Genomic DNA, 15,015 nt, shown 5'->3' on the forward strand with positions numbered 1-15,015 from the left:
GCTGTCCTGAGCGTTTATTTCTGAGCAAGGGAACCAGCTGATGTGGGCAAGGCAGAGGGGCGTCCCCTTGTGCTCCCCATGCCCTGGCAGGGGGTGCGGGCACAGGGCTTGCTGTGCTCCTGGGATGATGCTGGCTCACCTCGGGCTGCTGGCCCTGGCCCTGGCTGGCTTGCTGCCACGCCATGGAAAGCAGAAATCCCAGCAAGGACGAGGCACAGGGCTGCTGGCAAACAGCCCTTTACCCGAGTCAGAGCAAACAAGGGGCTCGGGGCCTGGCCGGACACCAAGGTGATGGGCACATCCCCCGGGGAGCAGTGGGGGTGGCATGGTCCCACTGTGGAAACGGGGCAGCAGCAGCTGAGCAGCATGGAGGTGTCCTGGGGGGGGGCAAAGGGGGGAGAGGTGACCCCTCCCGGAGGGGGAGGCATAGCACCAGCCTCCATGGGGGCTACCCCGATCTTCCAGAAGCTGGGGGGCTCCTTGCCAGCACTGGGGGCAAGATGCTGGTTCCCAGTTCCCCCAGACCAGGGCAGATAGCTGACTCCAGAGATGGCATTTTGCCATCCCCACTGGGTGGGGAGTCTGGGGGCAGCTGGGTCCAGCCCCCAGCTATGGGGACGCTGGGCTTAAACTTTGGGTGCCTCATCTCATGCAACCCCTCCTGGCCAAATGTGCAGGGCAAGGAGCCTGTGGCTGCGGGTAATGCTGAGGCGAGGGGCAGATCTGGCAGTAAGGAGGGAGGAAAAAGGGATGTGGGGGAAACCAGGCTCTTAAAATAAGGCTAATGCAGCAGAGGGTGGGGGCAGGATGGGCCCCTGTCCTCAGAGCAGGGGCAGGGCTTGGGTTGACATCTGCACTGAGGGATGTCACCTTGCTGTTCTTCCCCCTGACGGGGCTGGGGTTGGGGAGCTGCAGGATACCTGAGCTATGGTGGGAGATCATGGCTGGGCAGGTGGGAGCAGGGTGGCCCCGGTGAGCCCGTGGCATGGTGGCACCCTGGGCTGAGGTGCCAACACCCTTGCTCCTGATGTGCACCGAGCTCTAGCAGCCTCAGCAGGATGCTCTGGGCCGAAAGGGAGCAATACCCTGCAGAAGCAGATCCTTCCATCTGTGAAGGATGCCACAGATGCCTGGCCAGATCCTGCCCACACGCAGCTGTGGGAGTAGGGCACACACCAACCTGGGAGAGGGCAGCAGCCAGGGCAGCCAGCCCTGTCCCTGGTGCCTGGCTTTTGTCTGTCCCCCCCGCCCCTGGGAACTGGTGGAGGGCCCCAATGCAAAACTTGGGGGTTGAGGTCTGAGCTGGAAAGCCCAGGAATGCCCGTAAAACCCCCAAACCTCCCTCCCCACATCAGCCCCAGTGCTGTGCAAAACTTAACAGTTGCTGGTGGGTTTTTTTTTTTTCCCTTTTTGGGGGCTGCATGTCTGTCCTGTGCTGCCCTGCCCCAGTGCCAGTGCTGAGCCAGAGGGTCCCACACAGTGCCCTGGCACAGGCCAGGCCAGGAGGAAACCCCAAGACAGGGCTGCCTTCCTCCCCGTGCCACCTTCACCCAAGGTCACGGAGAGCAGATGCCTGCTTGTGCCAGAGAAAGTTAAGCAGTAACTTAGGAGATGGCGGCCAGCAAGCCGTTGGCGATAAGGGGGCCAGGGAGCCCAGCCGTGCAAAGCACGTACAGGTACGGCTCGCCCAGACTCCCCACTGGTGCCCATCCGAAAGCATACGGTGCCCCATGCGGGGGCACAGGGCTGGGGCAGGGGCCAAGGACCTTGCTGGGGGCACCGGCTGCCCTGGGAAGGGAGGCGGGGAGTTGCGGGGCACGGCTGAGGGCTGGCGTGGGGGCAAGGTGGGCAGCGTGGGGGGCTCTGGGCACGGGGCCTGGGGCAGGGTGGGCTGCTGGAGGGGCCAGCGCTGAGGCTGGCAGTGTGGGGACAGAACTGGGTCTCTGTGGGGCGGAGAGAGCATCACCTGGGCATGGAGCAGAGGGGCTGGGCGCGGGGGGCAGTGGGCTCTCCCAGGTGGGACAGGGCAGGAGCTGGGGTCTCTGCAGGATGCCAGGGTGGGACGGGACAGGAGCAGGGCTCCCCGCGGGCCAGAGGCGGGGTGCCGAGGCGCCGCGGGGCGGGTGCGGGGGGGGCCCCGGCAGAGGTGGGGGCCGGGGCGGCCGCACGCCCCGGGCAGACCCCGGGGGACCGGGGCGGAAGGGGCGGCCCCGTCCGGCCCTGCCCACCCCTCCCGGGGCCGCCCGCGCCGCGGTCTCGGTGCGGAGCCGGGCCGTGCCGTGCGGAGCCGAGCCGTGCCGGGGAGGTCCCGCCGCCGCCGCCCACCGGGACGCGACCCCCGGGGCACCCGCCCCGCGCCTACCGGGTGCGTCCGCGGCACAACCGGGAGAGACCTTCGGCCCTCCCCGGTGGCGGGGGTTAAGGACCACGGGGCGGTGGCAGGCATAGAGCCACGCGTGGCTCCCGCGGCGTGGGAGCCCTCCTCGGTGGGCGGGGAGGGGGAGCCGGAGCCGGGCAGGCGCTGGCAGACCTCCAGCCTTGGAGGAAAAATCCTGTCGGGGGGCCCCTGAGGCTGTCCCCCACTTGGGGGGGGGGAATCGGGATGCCTGTGGAAAATGCCGGGTTTGTTGCAATGCCCCATTTGGGAAGGGTTTTTAAGTGCAAAAACTGGTTCTGTGGCCAGAGCTGGTTTGTGCTGAAACTGTGGCCGGTCCAGCACACCCTGTTCTGAAGAAGGGATGCAGCTGGTGCTGCGGTGGAGCGGGCGGGATGGATGCCCTCGGGATCACCACGGATCACCTAGCTCCTGGGTTGGGACAGGAGGAAACCAGAAAGGATGCGGGAGCTCTGCAGAGGGCGAGGAGAAGGGATTCTTCCCAATGCCTGGGTCGGGACGGGTTGGTGGTGACCCTGGCCCGGGTGTGGAGAGGTGGCCTGGGGTGGCCGGCTGCCAGGAGGTGGTAGGGACAGGGTGGGGCGATCCCAGCATCGCCGCCTTCCCTGGCAAGCAGCTTTTCAGCAATCAGAGCTGAAACTTAAACAAACCGTAAAGCCTGCGCGCTGGCACTGTGGCTGGGCCCTGTGGCAGACATGGGTGCATGGAGGTGCTGAGGACAGGGTAAGTGCTTCATCCCCGCTTCATCCCCCACAGCCCTTCTGGTCCCTCATGGGCATCTCCTGCTTGGCCCCCCACCCTGCTGCTCCCGGAACTCCCCATCCCTCCCTGGTGTTCTCCCATAGCTCTTTCCTTCCGGGCAGGAGCTGGCAGGTGCCTGATTTTTTTCTCCCCGCATTTCCTGCTCGGAGGCAGGGCGGGTCGGGTGGCCTTGCACCCCAACGACACTGACAGCCCCTCTCTGTGTTCAGGTGCCTGCTGGAGCTGCCACGATGGAGCTGGGGAATGTTTCACAGCCCACCTACGGCCCTGGCCCCAAAGCACCGGGGAGCAGCATGCCAGGCCTGGTGGGGATGGCGCATGGCTTCCTGCAGCTGGTGCAGCCCAATGCTCTGCCCATAGGTGGGTGCATGGGGCGGGGGGGGGAAGGGGGCGCTGGTGATGGGGTGGGGGGGCTGCTCAGAGCTGCAGGGTCTTGGTTGAGCTTGAGCCCTCCTGCACTAGTGACTGTCCACCAAGCATTTAAATGGTGGGGTACTGGGTTAGGAGGGATGGGGCGGGGTGGGAACGGAGTGGGGTCCCTGAGGGCTGCCAGCTGTGTCCTGCCTGTGTCTCATCACGACTGTGGGCCAGTCTCAGGTGAGCCCCAGGACAGGCTTTGGTGGCAGTGCCACCTTGCAGAGTCCTGCCCTGTCCTCCCTCCAGGTATCTTCATCCCAGGCCCCAACGAAAGGTGCAGAACAAACCGCACGCTACCTATGATTTTGCAGGGTCCTTGCCTGGCTTGCAGCCCTCTGTGCTTGCAGGTGACAAGGTGTGCTTTCAGCAGGACCTGGCTTAGGGCCACCAAGAACAGCATGTCCCAGTGCCCTCACGCCAGCGCTGCAGGCACCCCCTGTGCACCACCCTGCTTGCCAGCGCTCACTCTCCCTCCTTCATCTCTGAGGGGATGTGCTGCTGGCACAGCTCTGCCCCAAAGTGGCTGTAGGTCTGGATGGGTGATGCCAGAACCCTGCAGCTGCTCGATGTCCCTGAGGCGAGTGCTGCCCACCCTGGGGAGGGGGGGTTGCCACTCTGGCTGCTGGCACTTGTGCTTCCTCCTTTGCTGGGCTCAGCCCCTGCTCGCCAGAAACTTGCAGGCAAACACATGGCTGGCAAACAACGCAACAGCTTTGTGGCCTTGTTCGTGTTGTGCAGATATCAGGGTACGATCACATGGCACTGTGTGCCGGTGTGGCTTGTAATGAGGCCATGGGGCACGGGCAGGGTGAGCCCTCATGGTGAAAGAGGCAGTGTGGTGGGGGGACTTTGCTCCAGCACCCATCCCATGCTGGCAGTGCCAGCCGGGTGTCTGCCTCGGACTGGGCTGCAGGAGGGTAGCCCAAGGGCAGCCGAGGTGGTTGTCGGAGCATTCTCCCCCATGCCTGCCCCTGGTGCCTGCTGAGGTGAAGACGTCCTTGCTCCATGCACCCCTGTGAGCCTGGGGGCTGGCAGCGCTTTTCCTGAGTACAAAAGGGCTGTGCATCACGATGGCCGGGGAGGGACAGTTGGAAGGGAGAAACACACCATGCACTCGCAGCCGCTCTAAGCCACAGTGCTGGAGGTGATGCCCAGTGCTGGTAGCCCCTTTCTGGGGTGAGCAGGGTGTGGGGCCCTCCTGGATAGCCCCCCAGGGCCCCGTGCCTGCTCACAGCCCTCTCCACTCCTTGTCCCCCAGAACTGATCGCAGATTTTGGGCAGTCTCAGAGTGAGGAGGCCATCGGGGAGCAAGTCCAGGAGGTGAGTGGGCAGCCAGGGCAGGGAGCCGGCAGCCCTAGACCACCACAGGCTGGGGGATGCTGGTGGGTCCTGCTCCGAGGCTGAGCCCCTTGTGTTGTGCAGCAGCAAGGGGAGATGTGCAACCCTTGGGGAGACCCATCCTGCCCCATGGGGGTCTGGACAGGACCCTCAGTGCAGGGGACCCTTCAGGGGCACCAGTGTTATGCTGCCTCTCATTCTTCCTCTCCCAGCTGCTGCTCTACGAACTGGGTTTCCTGGTCTGCATGGCCATCGGGCTCCTCTTCATCATCCTCGTGCCCCTGGTGGGATGCTGCTTCTGCTGCTGCCGCTGCTGTGGGAACTGTGGGGGCCGCATGTACCAGAAGCAGGGCCGGCGGATGGGCTGCCGGCGCCGGGTGCTCTGGGCCGGTGTCCTGCTGGTCTCTGCTCTCCTCCTGTGAGTGTGCTGGCTGGGAGGTTCCGGATGGGTCCCAAGGGAGGGTGGAAACGCCGGCGCTTGGCGGCTGTGCCAGGAAGCTGCCATTGTTCAGAGGAGCAGAACCCGGCACAGCGGGACAAAGGAGAGGAAGCAGCAGCGGTGGGGAGCTGGCCCCGGGGGGCTGCACATTGGCAGGCGCTGACCCTTCCCGACAGCTTCGCTGCAGGGAAATGTGGGCGCACCAGGCACCGTGCTCCCCCGTGCCCCAGTTTCCCGTTTCCCTCCTCTCTGGTCCCTTGACTGTGTGCAGAGCACTCGCTGGGATGCTCTGGAAGTGGGGCTCAGTGGTGTGCTCTGGACTCTGCAGCCTGGGGTCGGTGCAGGTGGATTCAGAGGGTCCTGGGGGGGAGCATCGGGACTGAGGTCCCCGTGTGCTGACCCTGCCACCCTTCTCTTGCAGGGCTGGCAATGTCTGCGCCTTCGTCAGCAACACCCGCTTCTCCCAGGCTGTGTGTGGAACCTTCCCCAATGTCAACAACACCCTGGACAACGTCCGCATCTACGTGGCCTCCATCCCCCAGGCATGCCTGGTCCCCCTACCCTGGCTGGGGTGCCTGATGGGGGGCAAAGAGCCCCCCGGGGAAGGATGACAGTGGGGCCGGAGGCGGGGAAGGGTGCCCACCTGCATTGACACTCCATCTCTGTCCCTGCAGCAAATCAATTTTGTCATCGACAGCAGTGACGTCCCGCTGGGTCACGCCAACCGCAGACTCCAGGGTGAGGGTGTGTGGTAGTGAGGGGCTGGAGCATCCCCATGCACCTGCAGCGAGCTGCTCTGGCAGGGCTGGGGGTGCTTGGGGAGTGGGGGTGCCTGGGGGTGCTGTGTGGGTGTGCCTCACTGCCCTGCAGATGGTTGCTGACCCTGGGGGCCACTGGGCTGGTTCTCATGGGGATGTCTAAAGGGAGAGGGTTTGGGGGCTCCTCCAGGCTCCTGCTCTGCTCCAGGTGCTGCTTTTCCCCATTCAGGCTCTTTGAGGAGAGTGATGCGGGCAGGTGGTGGCAGGGTGGGGGTGTCCCCTCAGCCCCCTGCTCGGGGGGTGGGTGTGGGATGGGGTCCTGCAGGGGGGGTGTCAGTGTTTTCAGCAGCTCCCCTGCAAGCCCCAGGACCCTGGGGGTCCCATCCTTGACACCATCTCTCCCATCTCTGCAGACATTGGGCCCAACCTGGGTAGCATGATCGTCTTGGGCATCAGGAGGAGCACGGACGGGGCTCTGGGATCCCTCCAGAGCCTCTTGCAAGGTAGTGGCCCCATTGCTGGGGGGCTGGCAGGGCCTTGGAGGGGACTCGGGGGGATACTGGGTCTGAGAGCTGGGGTAGATGCATGTTTGGGTAAGGCTCCCAGGGAGGGGGGTCCATCTGGCCTCCCAGCTGCAGCCTGGGGTAAAGGCTGGGGCCTTAGGGGGTGCCCCTATGTTGCATTTTTTGATGGGTCCCTGAGATTCAGTTGGGTGAGGACAAGCCCTGGCTGCACTGGCAGGATGAAGCCCCTTACCCCTCGCTGTCTCCCCAGGGATGGAGACGCTGGCGGCCGCCTTTGGCAGCATCGCCAGCACTCACTTGGACCTCGAGGAGCTGCAGAGAAACTACAGCCGGCGGCTGGCCAGCCTGCAGGACGGTCTCAACCAGACCCTGCAGCGCTGCGGCCACCCCTGCGGCAGCGTGTCCCTGGACGGCCTCACCTTCAGTGCCAACTTCAGCACGGTGAGGAGGGGCAGGGTGTGGGGTGAGGGGCTCCCCTGCAGCCCCTTCCCCAGCCTCCCGCAGGCCCCTCACCCCAGGCTCTTCCCCACAGATCCCCGGTGTGGAGCGGCAGCTGGAGGCACTGGGTGATGTGTCTGGCTCCAACATAGCATCTGATTTAGAGAAGGTAAGGGGTTGTGTGTCCCCCCGCACCCAGGCACAGGGCTGGGTGCTCCTGGTGCTGCTGGGGCTGTGCTGTGATGGGGTGGCTTGGGATGAGCCACCAATGAGTTAATTGCTGTTGTGTGGGGGGATGTGCTCGTCAGAGGTCTGCCTTGGCTGGAGCCTGCCCGCTGTCCCAGCCACCCCTGGGCGCTGGCATGATCAGGGATAGGTGCTGCGGGGAGCTTGGCTGTCCTGTGCCACCAGTTTCTGGGTCAGAGGGAATGTGCTGCTCAGCCCTGGGCTGCAGGCAGAAACACGAGCTATACACTGTGTCCCCCCGGATGCAGGTTAACAGCACGCTGGACACGACCCCTGCCAAGGTGCAAGAGCAGTCCCAGGACGTGGTGACAAGTAAGCAGGGCTTTGTGCCCCGTGTGCCAAATTGCCCCTCTCCCAGGGCTCCATACTCCCTTCTCATCCCATCCCTGCCTGGAGACCTCCCCTGCTGCCACCCCACTGCTTGCAGCGCTGGCTCTCTCCAAGTCCCCATGTGCTGTCATGCTGATGTCATCCTTGACCAAAGCCACCCCATTCCTTCCCATCCTCTCCCACTCCTCGCTGCCCCAGGCTTACCTGCCCCAGACGAGCAGCACCCGGGCAGCAGTTCAGAGCACCGACCTGTCCCTGTCCCCTGCAGAGACCCAGGACCAGCTGGGCCTCATCAGGCAGGAGATCAGAAGCTGGCAGGAGCAGTTGCCGCTCCTGGAAGTGGAGGAGAATATTGAGGCCTTTGTGGGCAACGCCACGTCGGTGCTGGAGGAGTACAGGGAGCCGATCATCACCTTGGATAGGCTCAGGTAGTGTTGTGGTGAGGGGCTGCTGCATCCCCCGCCTCCTTTGTCCAGAGAGGCTCAGGCTCTTGATCCTCCAGTTGCTGGAGCTGGGGGCTTGCTTGATGGTGGGGCTGTGGGTGCAGGGTAGCCAGAGTTGTGCCTTGCAGCCACCCGTGCCCCTTCTCTGCCTGGGGACTTTTTCCTCCCTGAGAAGGCAGCTGATGGGATGCTGGGTGTCGCTCGGGGTGCCAGATCCTGCTGTCTGACTCCTGGCCCTCCTTCTGCCCCAGGTGGAGCATATGTGTCCTCTTGTGCTGCATGGTGCTGCTGGTGGTCCTCTGCAACGTCTTTGGGCTGCTGCTGGGGCCCTTGGGGCTGAAGGAAAGTGTGCTGCCCACGCAGCGCAGCAGCCTCTCCAATGCCGGCGGGAACTTCTTCATGGCGTGAGGCTCCCTCGGCTGCCGAGGACATGTGTGGTAGCAATGGGATGGGTAGGCAGGGCTGGCCTGGGGATGCTCAAGCTCCCAAATCATCAAATTACTGCGGCTTAATGGCCTGCCCTATGGCAACTCACCATGGTAAACACAAGGGTAAAACACAGTGCTGGTGAAAGGTGTTCGAGTGGAGCCCATTCGCCCTTTGCTGACAGGGGCCTGGCAGTGTGTGCGTGGTCCCACGACTCTGCAGGTGAGTCGTGGCTTGCAAAGCTCAGGGGAAATATGGCCCAGGGTACAGCCTGGCTGTGTTACGGGGGCCAAAGGCAGAGTGGAGACATGCTTGTGGGAATGGTGGTGCTTCCTGACGTTGCTGGGGGTGCAAGGGGTGTGCAGGCTCTGGGACCTGCCAGGTGGAGGCAATGCTAGCATCAACACCGGGGCACAGGGCCTTGGCTGCTGATGGTGTCTCTGTCCCGGCAGAGGGGTCGGCTTCAGTTTCATCTTCTCCTGGCTGCTGATGCTGTTGGTGCTGATCACCTTCGTGCTGGGGGGGAACATCTACATGCTCATCTGTGAGTCCTGGCGCAGCCAGCAGCTCTTCCAGGTGAGCTCCCCATGGGGAGACACTCCTGCCTGGAGCCACTGCCACCTTTCCAAGGGCACCTGGTGGAGCGGAGGCAGCGCTGTCCAGTTTGGGAAGCTCTTCCCAGGTGTCCTGCCCTGCACCATGTCCAGTTTCTCCATCTTTTCCCTTGCTCTCAGCTCCTGGACACTCCTGGCCTGATCCCTGGCTTCAACCTGTCAGAGCTGCTGGGCCAGGAGGGTGGCACAGCAAACTTCTCAGAGATGTACAGGTGGGTCCCAGCCCCAGCACCGTGTCTTTGGGAAGGGGTACAGCTCCTCAGCACCCTCGGATGCTCCCCGGGATGAGGGCAGCTTGCCCTACCTGCCCTGGCTGCGGGCAGGCGCCCATGCCAGGCAAGGAGCGAAGTGCGACTTGCCTGCGCGGGTGAGGACATGCTCCTGGGAGGGGGTGGCCCTCGCCTGTCCTGTTTTCAGCCCCATGCCCCCCTCCCGCAGGCAGTGCCAGCGAGACGCTGCCCTGTGGCAAACGCTGCACCTGGACCAGACCGTGTCCCTGGATGAGCTCTTGAACATCAGCCAGGTGAGCGTGGGGGCGCCAGGGTCTGGGGGGCAGAGCTGGGGGCACAGGGCTGGCGCTGGGGAGGACAGTGAGGGGCCAGCACCGTGCCCCATCACAGCTCCCCTCACTCTGGCAGTACACAGGAGAGATCTCCATGGCCTTCGAGAAGATGAATATCACCCTGAGCCCCATCTCCCTACTCAGCCAAAGCCAGAGAGACTTGCTGCTGAATGCCAGCCAGGCTGGGCAGCCCCCTGACTTCACCCTCACCCTGGAGCAGGTGGGCTGGGGGCAGCCTTGTGTTGGGATGGGGGTGTCTGGAATGTTTTGAAGTGGTCCACTGCCCCCTCCCCTTTGCTGCTGTGGGAGTTCCACCAGAGGCTCCTAGGGTGTTCCCTACCATCTGTGTCACCCCTTGGGGCAACCGGGCACCTCCTCCAACCAGGAGGCCCTGGCTCCACTCTGCCCTGCAGGGATGGGGTATACCCCCCCCCCCCCGCCCGTGAGTCCCATTCCTGATTCTCATGGCTCTGTCTCTGCCTTTTCCAGCTGGATCAGAACGTGACCCAGGGAAGCCTCCTGGATCTGGCCACAGAGCTGGAGCAGCTGGCAGACAAAGTGAGAGACCATGGCACCCCAGGGCCATGGCCACCCTGTCCCCAAAGCCACTGGCTGTGGGGGCTCCTCCACAGACCTGCCTGGTTGCCGAGGGGAGGCGAGGCCCTTCACCCTCCCCCAGCAATTTTCTCCAGCCCGGCCCCCCATCAGCTGGCTGTGGTGGGGTAGGGACCTCGCGCTGGGGGGCACCGCTGACTGCAGCTCCTCCAGGGCACGGATGTGAAAGAGGACCTGAAGGCTGACGCTCGCAAGCTGAGGGAGCTGGACAAGGAGATGCAGATGAGCTTCTCTGGACCGCTGGTGAGTGATGCTGGGGTGGTGAAGGTCCTGGGGATGCTGGCTTGGGCTCTCCCAGAGCTTGGAGCCTGCTGGTGGGGTCTTGGCTGAGCCATGGGGTCCACGCCTTTGACCCTCCTCTCTCCATCCCCAGCAAAGCCTGAAGGAGAACATCCACTCGGTGCAGAGTAGGGCTGCCCAGCTCAAGGTAAGCCACACAAGGGGGCCTCCTGAGCGCACCCCACTCCAAAGCACCCTGCGAAGCACCCTTGAGGTCCCGCAGTGGAGATGGTGGGGGCTAACCTGCAGTCTGGGGGGGCTGGTGGCTGCTGTGGGACTCCCCAAGCATGCACTGTAGGGGCTGCTCATGGGACAGAGGGATCGGGGCCCACGCCATGGACCCTGCCAGGTGCAGGCTCCCTCCACCTGAGGTACTTGGGCACTACCAGTGTGTGACTGCTGGGGACACCACAGCTCAGGGACACTGTACCCCAGGGATTGCTGCTGGGCAGGGTGGGGGAGATGTGGGAACCCCAGTTCCCCCATCACACTGCTGAGAGCGCATTTCACCCCAGGCACAGACAAAAGCTGCGCTGGACAAAGCCAGAGAAACCCAGGAGTTCCTGGACAGGGAGACGGCAAACATCATCAAGAATGTGAGCTCGCCTTGCCCTGCTGCCAGGCCACCCAGTGGGGATGTGGCTGGACCCCCACAAGACCTCCCTCTGCGCAGGAATGCCAAGCAATGTCTGGCTGCTCGTCCCACCCCGTCGTCTTCCCTGGGGGTCCCCTGCACCCCTGGGTGCCCCTCCCATTAGGGCAACCCCTGCCCTTATGGCACTCCAGGGAAGGCGCCAGCTGCTGGGTTGAGGTGGTCTGATGGCCCTGATCCTGACACGGAGGGGACATGGGGCATGGAGTGGGCTGGGGGTGCAGCATTTCCACTCTCCGCTTGCTCCCCTCAGGACACATGGGCCTTCCTGGAGGAGCTGTTGGACTTCTTTGAGACCTACATCTCCTGGGCCAAGAGCAGGGTGAGTTGAGCCTTCCTTGGTGGGGTGGAGGGAAGGGGAGGACGGGCTGCAGGGTTTTGAGGACACTGACATGTCCTGTCCCCATGGTGTCCCCAGCTGACAGGAGATGTGGCACGTTGCAAGCCCATAGCTCAGACCCTGGATAATGTGGAGGCCATCACCTGCAACTACATCCTGGACTCTCTGGTGAGTGGGGCTGTGGTGTGTGGGGTGACACGTGTGTGGGGTGGTGATGAGGTCCCCTTGTCCCCCTCGTGCACAAGCTGAGGGATACCCATCTCTGTCCCAAGCAAGCAGGGCTCAGCATCTCACCGGTGGATTGCTGTGGCTAAGAGCAAAGGCCAGGCTGTGAGAAGGGGTGGGTGGGTGGTCTTTGGGGGGGCCTCGGAGCAGAGGAGGCTCTCGCAGTTGCTGTCTGGGCCCTGATGGCTCTCCCTGCCCCCCCAGAACACCTTCTGGTTCAGCCTGGGCTGGTGCACCTTCTTCCTGCTGCCCAGCATCATCCTGGCCGTCAGACTTGCCAAGTTTTACCGCCGCATGGAGACCGCCGATGTCTACAGGTGAGGAGTTGTCCACCCCCTGTGACCACGCTGGGTCTGGGGTCCACCCTGTACACTGCAAACTGCCCCTTCATGTGCCCCGTGGCAGCCTGTGGGGCTGATCCTAAAGTAATGTGGGCTGTGGCAGGGGGCAGGGAGGTGGCTTGGGACCTTCAGCCTCTGAGGATGAAGATGTTTTGGAGAAGAGCTTGTCTCTGCCTGCTGTGCAACTCCTCTTTGGGCAGCTGAAGCTGCATGTGACCCCCCTCGGAGGAAGCAGCCTGGCTTGCACGGCAGGGCTGCAGCCCCCAGCCTGGCTCGGGGGTCTGCCGCCCAATTTGCTCTACTTTGCACCATTTTTTTGTGCTGGGGCCTCCAAATGGGAGCACAGCTGGATGCCGCACAGAATGCAATGCGCTGCACTGTTGGCGTCGCTGCCACGAGGGTGCAGTGCTTGCTCGCGTGCCTGTGGCCACCGGCGCCCCAGGGCTGTCCCCTGGCCCTCTGGGACCCTTTCCCCATTCCTCTGGGGCACTCTGACCAGCAGTCACGCCTCCAGTGCAGCCGCCAACCCCTGAGGGTGGTGAGCGGTTCCCAGTTGGATTTCCAACTGCTGAGGGCTACGGCTTGGCCCTGCAGTGCAGCCAGTTTGCTGGGGGTTCCCCTGCTCCGGCCCCCCACCTGCCACTCCTTTGCTCCAGGGTTGCAGCTGCCTAGGGAGCCAGGGCTTGCAGCCCATTGTGGCCCCAGCCAGCCTTCCTCCCTCTGCCTGCCCCACTCCTCCTCGCTCTGCGTCCTGGCTTTCCCAGGACCCTTGCTGGGGTTGTATGGGATGTGTGCAGGATGTGGTGCTGAGCTGGGCTGTGCCCTGCCTGCAGCGTGCCCAGGGTCCCCACTGGTGGCCCCGGCGCCTTTCACTTCCTCCTGCAGCCAGCAGCTGAACTGGCTGGAGACATGGGCTCAGCTGCCAGGGAAACTTGGGGGAACTGAAATTGTGGCATGGGGGAGCGGTGTGCCACTGAGGCAGTGAGCGTAGAGCCCCACTCTGCCCACCTGGGGAAGAAGCAGTGATGCTCTGGGGGCAGCAATGTTTGGGGAGAGCTGTAGGAGCCCATGCTTTGTGTCCAGATGGGGCAGCTGGGATGGAGGGGACCATAGCACCCTGCAGCCCCCTGTGTACTCCTTGTGTGCCCCAGGGGAGACCCTGTCCCACTGGGAGATGCTGGGCTGTCCCAGGAGGCATCTTCTTGCTCCACTGACACTGTCCCCTCTTTTTTCTCCCCTCCAGGAATGAAACCTTGGAGATGTAAGTAGCAGTGGGTGGGGGCAGCTCCTGTGGCATGAGGGGGGACAGGGCAGAGGGTGGTGAGAAGGGGAACAGGGTGAGTGCAAGCACTGGAGGGTGCTGGTACCAGGGGAGGACTGGGAAGGTGGGATCTGTGCAGTGTAGGGTGTTCTGGGGTCTCCCCACATCATCTTCCCACACTCCTAAGTTTGGGGGTGCTGCTGCTCTGAGCCCCCCCCCAAACTGGTGGGATGCAGGGTCTCCATACCCTCTTTCCTATGGGACTGGGTGACAGGGGTGGGATGACATTTGGCCATCTCAGCGCATCCTGGGCTGTCCCTTGCTCCCCTCTGTGGCTGGGGGTGACATAAGTGACCTTGGTTTTGCAGGCCACCCACATTCAACTTCTACAAAATCCCCCGACCATCCACAAGGCATTAGCCCCCCGTTGCCCAGGCACAGAGGAGATGGACAAGGCTGCTTCGTCTGCTGCGCCTTTTCCCTGGGCACTAGGGAGCAGGTTGGGACCCTCTGGCTGAAACCCCCACTCCCACTCCCATTGTGTGACGATGCTCCGGTATGTGTGGGAGGGGGGCTGCACCTTGCATTGCCTCAGGTGTGTCTTCACACCCCCCCACACCAGACCCTGTGGGCTCAGGGCAGCTTGTATGGTCTATGCCACCACAGCCTGTGCCGCTGGTCAGTGGGAACCTGCTCACCCAGGCCCCTCGCTCTAAAAATGTGACTATTTATTTTTGCAGGGAGCCTCTTTCCAAGGCTGTGATTATTGGCGTCAAACAATAAATGGGGCGTTTGTGTGTACTGTGGGCATGTGGCTCCGCTCTTCACGTGCAGCTTCGATGGAAGGATGCAGGGGTAAGGGCAGGGAGGGTTCCCCACTGCTGGCACAAGCTGGGGCTGTGCCTGGGACTAGAGGGCTCTTGCTGCGGTCCCCAAGCACGCTCTGCCCACAGCCAGCTCTTGGAGCCCTGACCCAGCCCATGGGTCAATGCATGACCACTGCTCAGCGTCACTGGGGCTGGGTGATGTTCCCCTCACTGGGCAGCCCTTTGCACCTGTGGCTGGGTGGCTGCCAGGTCCTTCCCTGAGAAAAGCTGCACCAAGACCCTTCTGTCTGTGAGGTGCCACACCATGCTTTTCCCAGCGCACGGGCACTTTCCTGTGCCTGCTGGCAACCCTCCTATGCATCATCTGTGGGTTTCCAGTGAGTTTATGGGGTGCCTGCAGCCTGCACCTCCCTCCCTCTACTGGTTATGGTGGCATGGGGACTTTCAGACTGCATGTCCCACACTGCTGCATGGCACGGATGGGCACGGTGACAGCTGCATGCACAGATAAGCCAAGGGCAACTTGGTCTGCACCTGTGGTGAGGCGAGTGCAAGTGTTGCTTTGTGCTGCTCCCTGGTGCAAGCACAGGGACCATCCCAAAAGCCGCGCCAGGCACAGGGGACGTATGTGAGCAGCCTGACTCATTTCCTTCTTTGCAAAGTCCAAGTCTCTCTGGAGTGAGCAACAGGGCCGAGCTGGCCAGCCTGCTCTCTGCTATGTCCATGTGCTTTATCGCTTTTTCCATTTGCCTTCAGATCTTCTAATCAGTGTTTTTTCCTTCA

The 15,015-nt window shown here is 63.2% G+C and overlaps 1 protein-coding gene across 2 annotated transcripts; it reads left to right on the forward strand.

Annotated features, from left to right (window-relative positions):
• The first annotated feature begins 1,913 nt into the window (after positions 1-1,913).
• LOC138687761 (prominin-1-A-like) lies at positions 1,914-14,206 on the forward strand. Of its 2 annotated transcripts, none has more exons than XM_069796797.1 (25): positions 1,914-2,365; positions 3,367-3,517; positions 4,833-4,894; positions 5,125-5,330; positions 5,773-5,893; positions 6,026-6,089; positions 6,523-6,612; positions 6,884-7,074; positions 7,166-7,240; positions 7,566-7,629; positions 7,916-8,075; positions 8,342-8,494; positions 8,969-9,092; positions 9,251-9,342; positions 9,569-9,653; positions 9,769-9,912; positions 10,182-10,250; positions 10,461-10,550; positions 10,681-10,734; positions 11,102-11,182; positions 11,492-11,560; positions 11,657-11,746; positions 12,008-12,120; positions 13,388-13,405; positions 13,774-14,206. In XM_069796797.1, the coding sequence occupies exons 1-25, from the start codon at positions 1,973-1,975 to the stop codon at positions 13,823-13,825; spliced, it is 2,811 nt and encodes a 936-aa protein (XP_069652898.1). In that variant the 5' UTR covers positions 1,914-1,972; the 3' UTR covers positions 13,826-14,206. The 2 variants fall into 2 exon arrangements, with proteins under 2 accessions (XP_069652898.1, XP_069652899.1); XM_069796798.1 differs by lacking the exon at positions 1,914-2,365 and adding an exon at positions 2,384-3,118.
• The last annotated feature ends 809 nt before the right edge of the window (positions 14,207-15,015 follow it).

This window comes from Haliaeetus albicilla, chromosome 11, assembly GCF_947461875.1.
Source record: "Haliaeetus albicilla chromosome 11, bHalAlb1.1, whole genome shotgun sequence".
In the NCBI taxonomy this organism is placed as follows: Eukaryota; Metazoa; Chordata; class Aves; order Accipitriformes; family Accipitridae; genus Haliaeetus; species Haliaeetus albicilla.

What these genes read in the sequence shown, in the direction of transcription:
- LOC138687761 (XM_069796797.1), top strand. Translation starts at nt 1,973, where the DNA reads ATGGAGCAGAGGGGCTGGGCGCGGGGGGCAGTGGGCTCTCCCAGGTGG. An exon ending in CCTCCAGAGCCTCTTGCAAG is followed by an intron (nt 6,613 to 6,883) that starts GTAGTGGCCCCA and finishes CTGTCTCCCCAG; the next exon opens with GGATGGAGACGCTGGCGGCC. An exon ending in TAGCATCTGATTTAGAGAAG is followed by an intron (nt 7,241 to 7,565) that starts GTAAGGGGTTGT and finishes CCCCGGATGCAG; the next exon opens with GTTAACAGCACGCTGGACAC.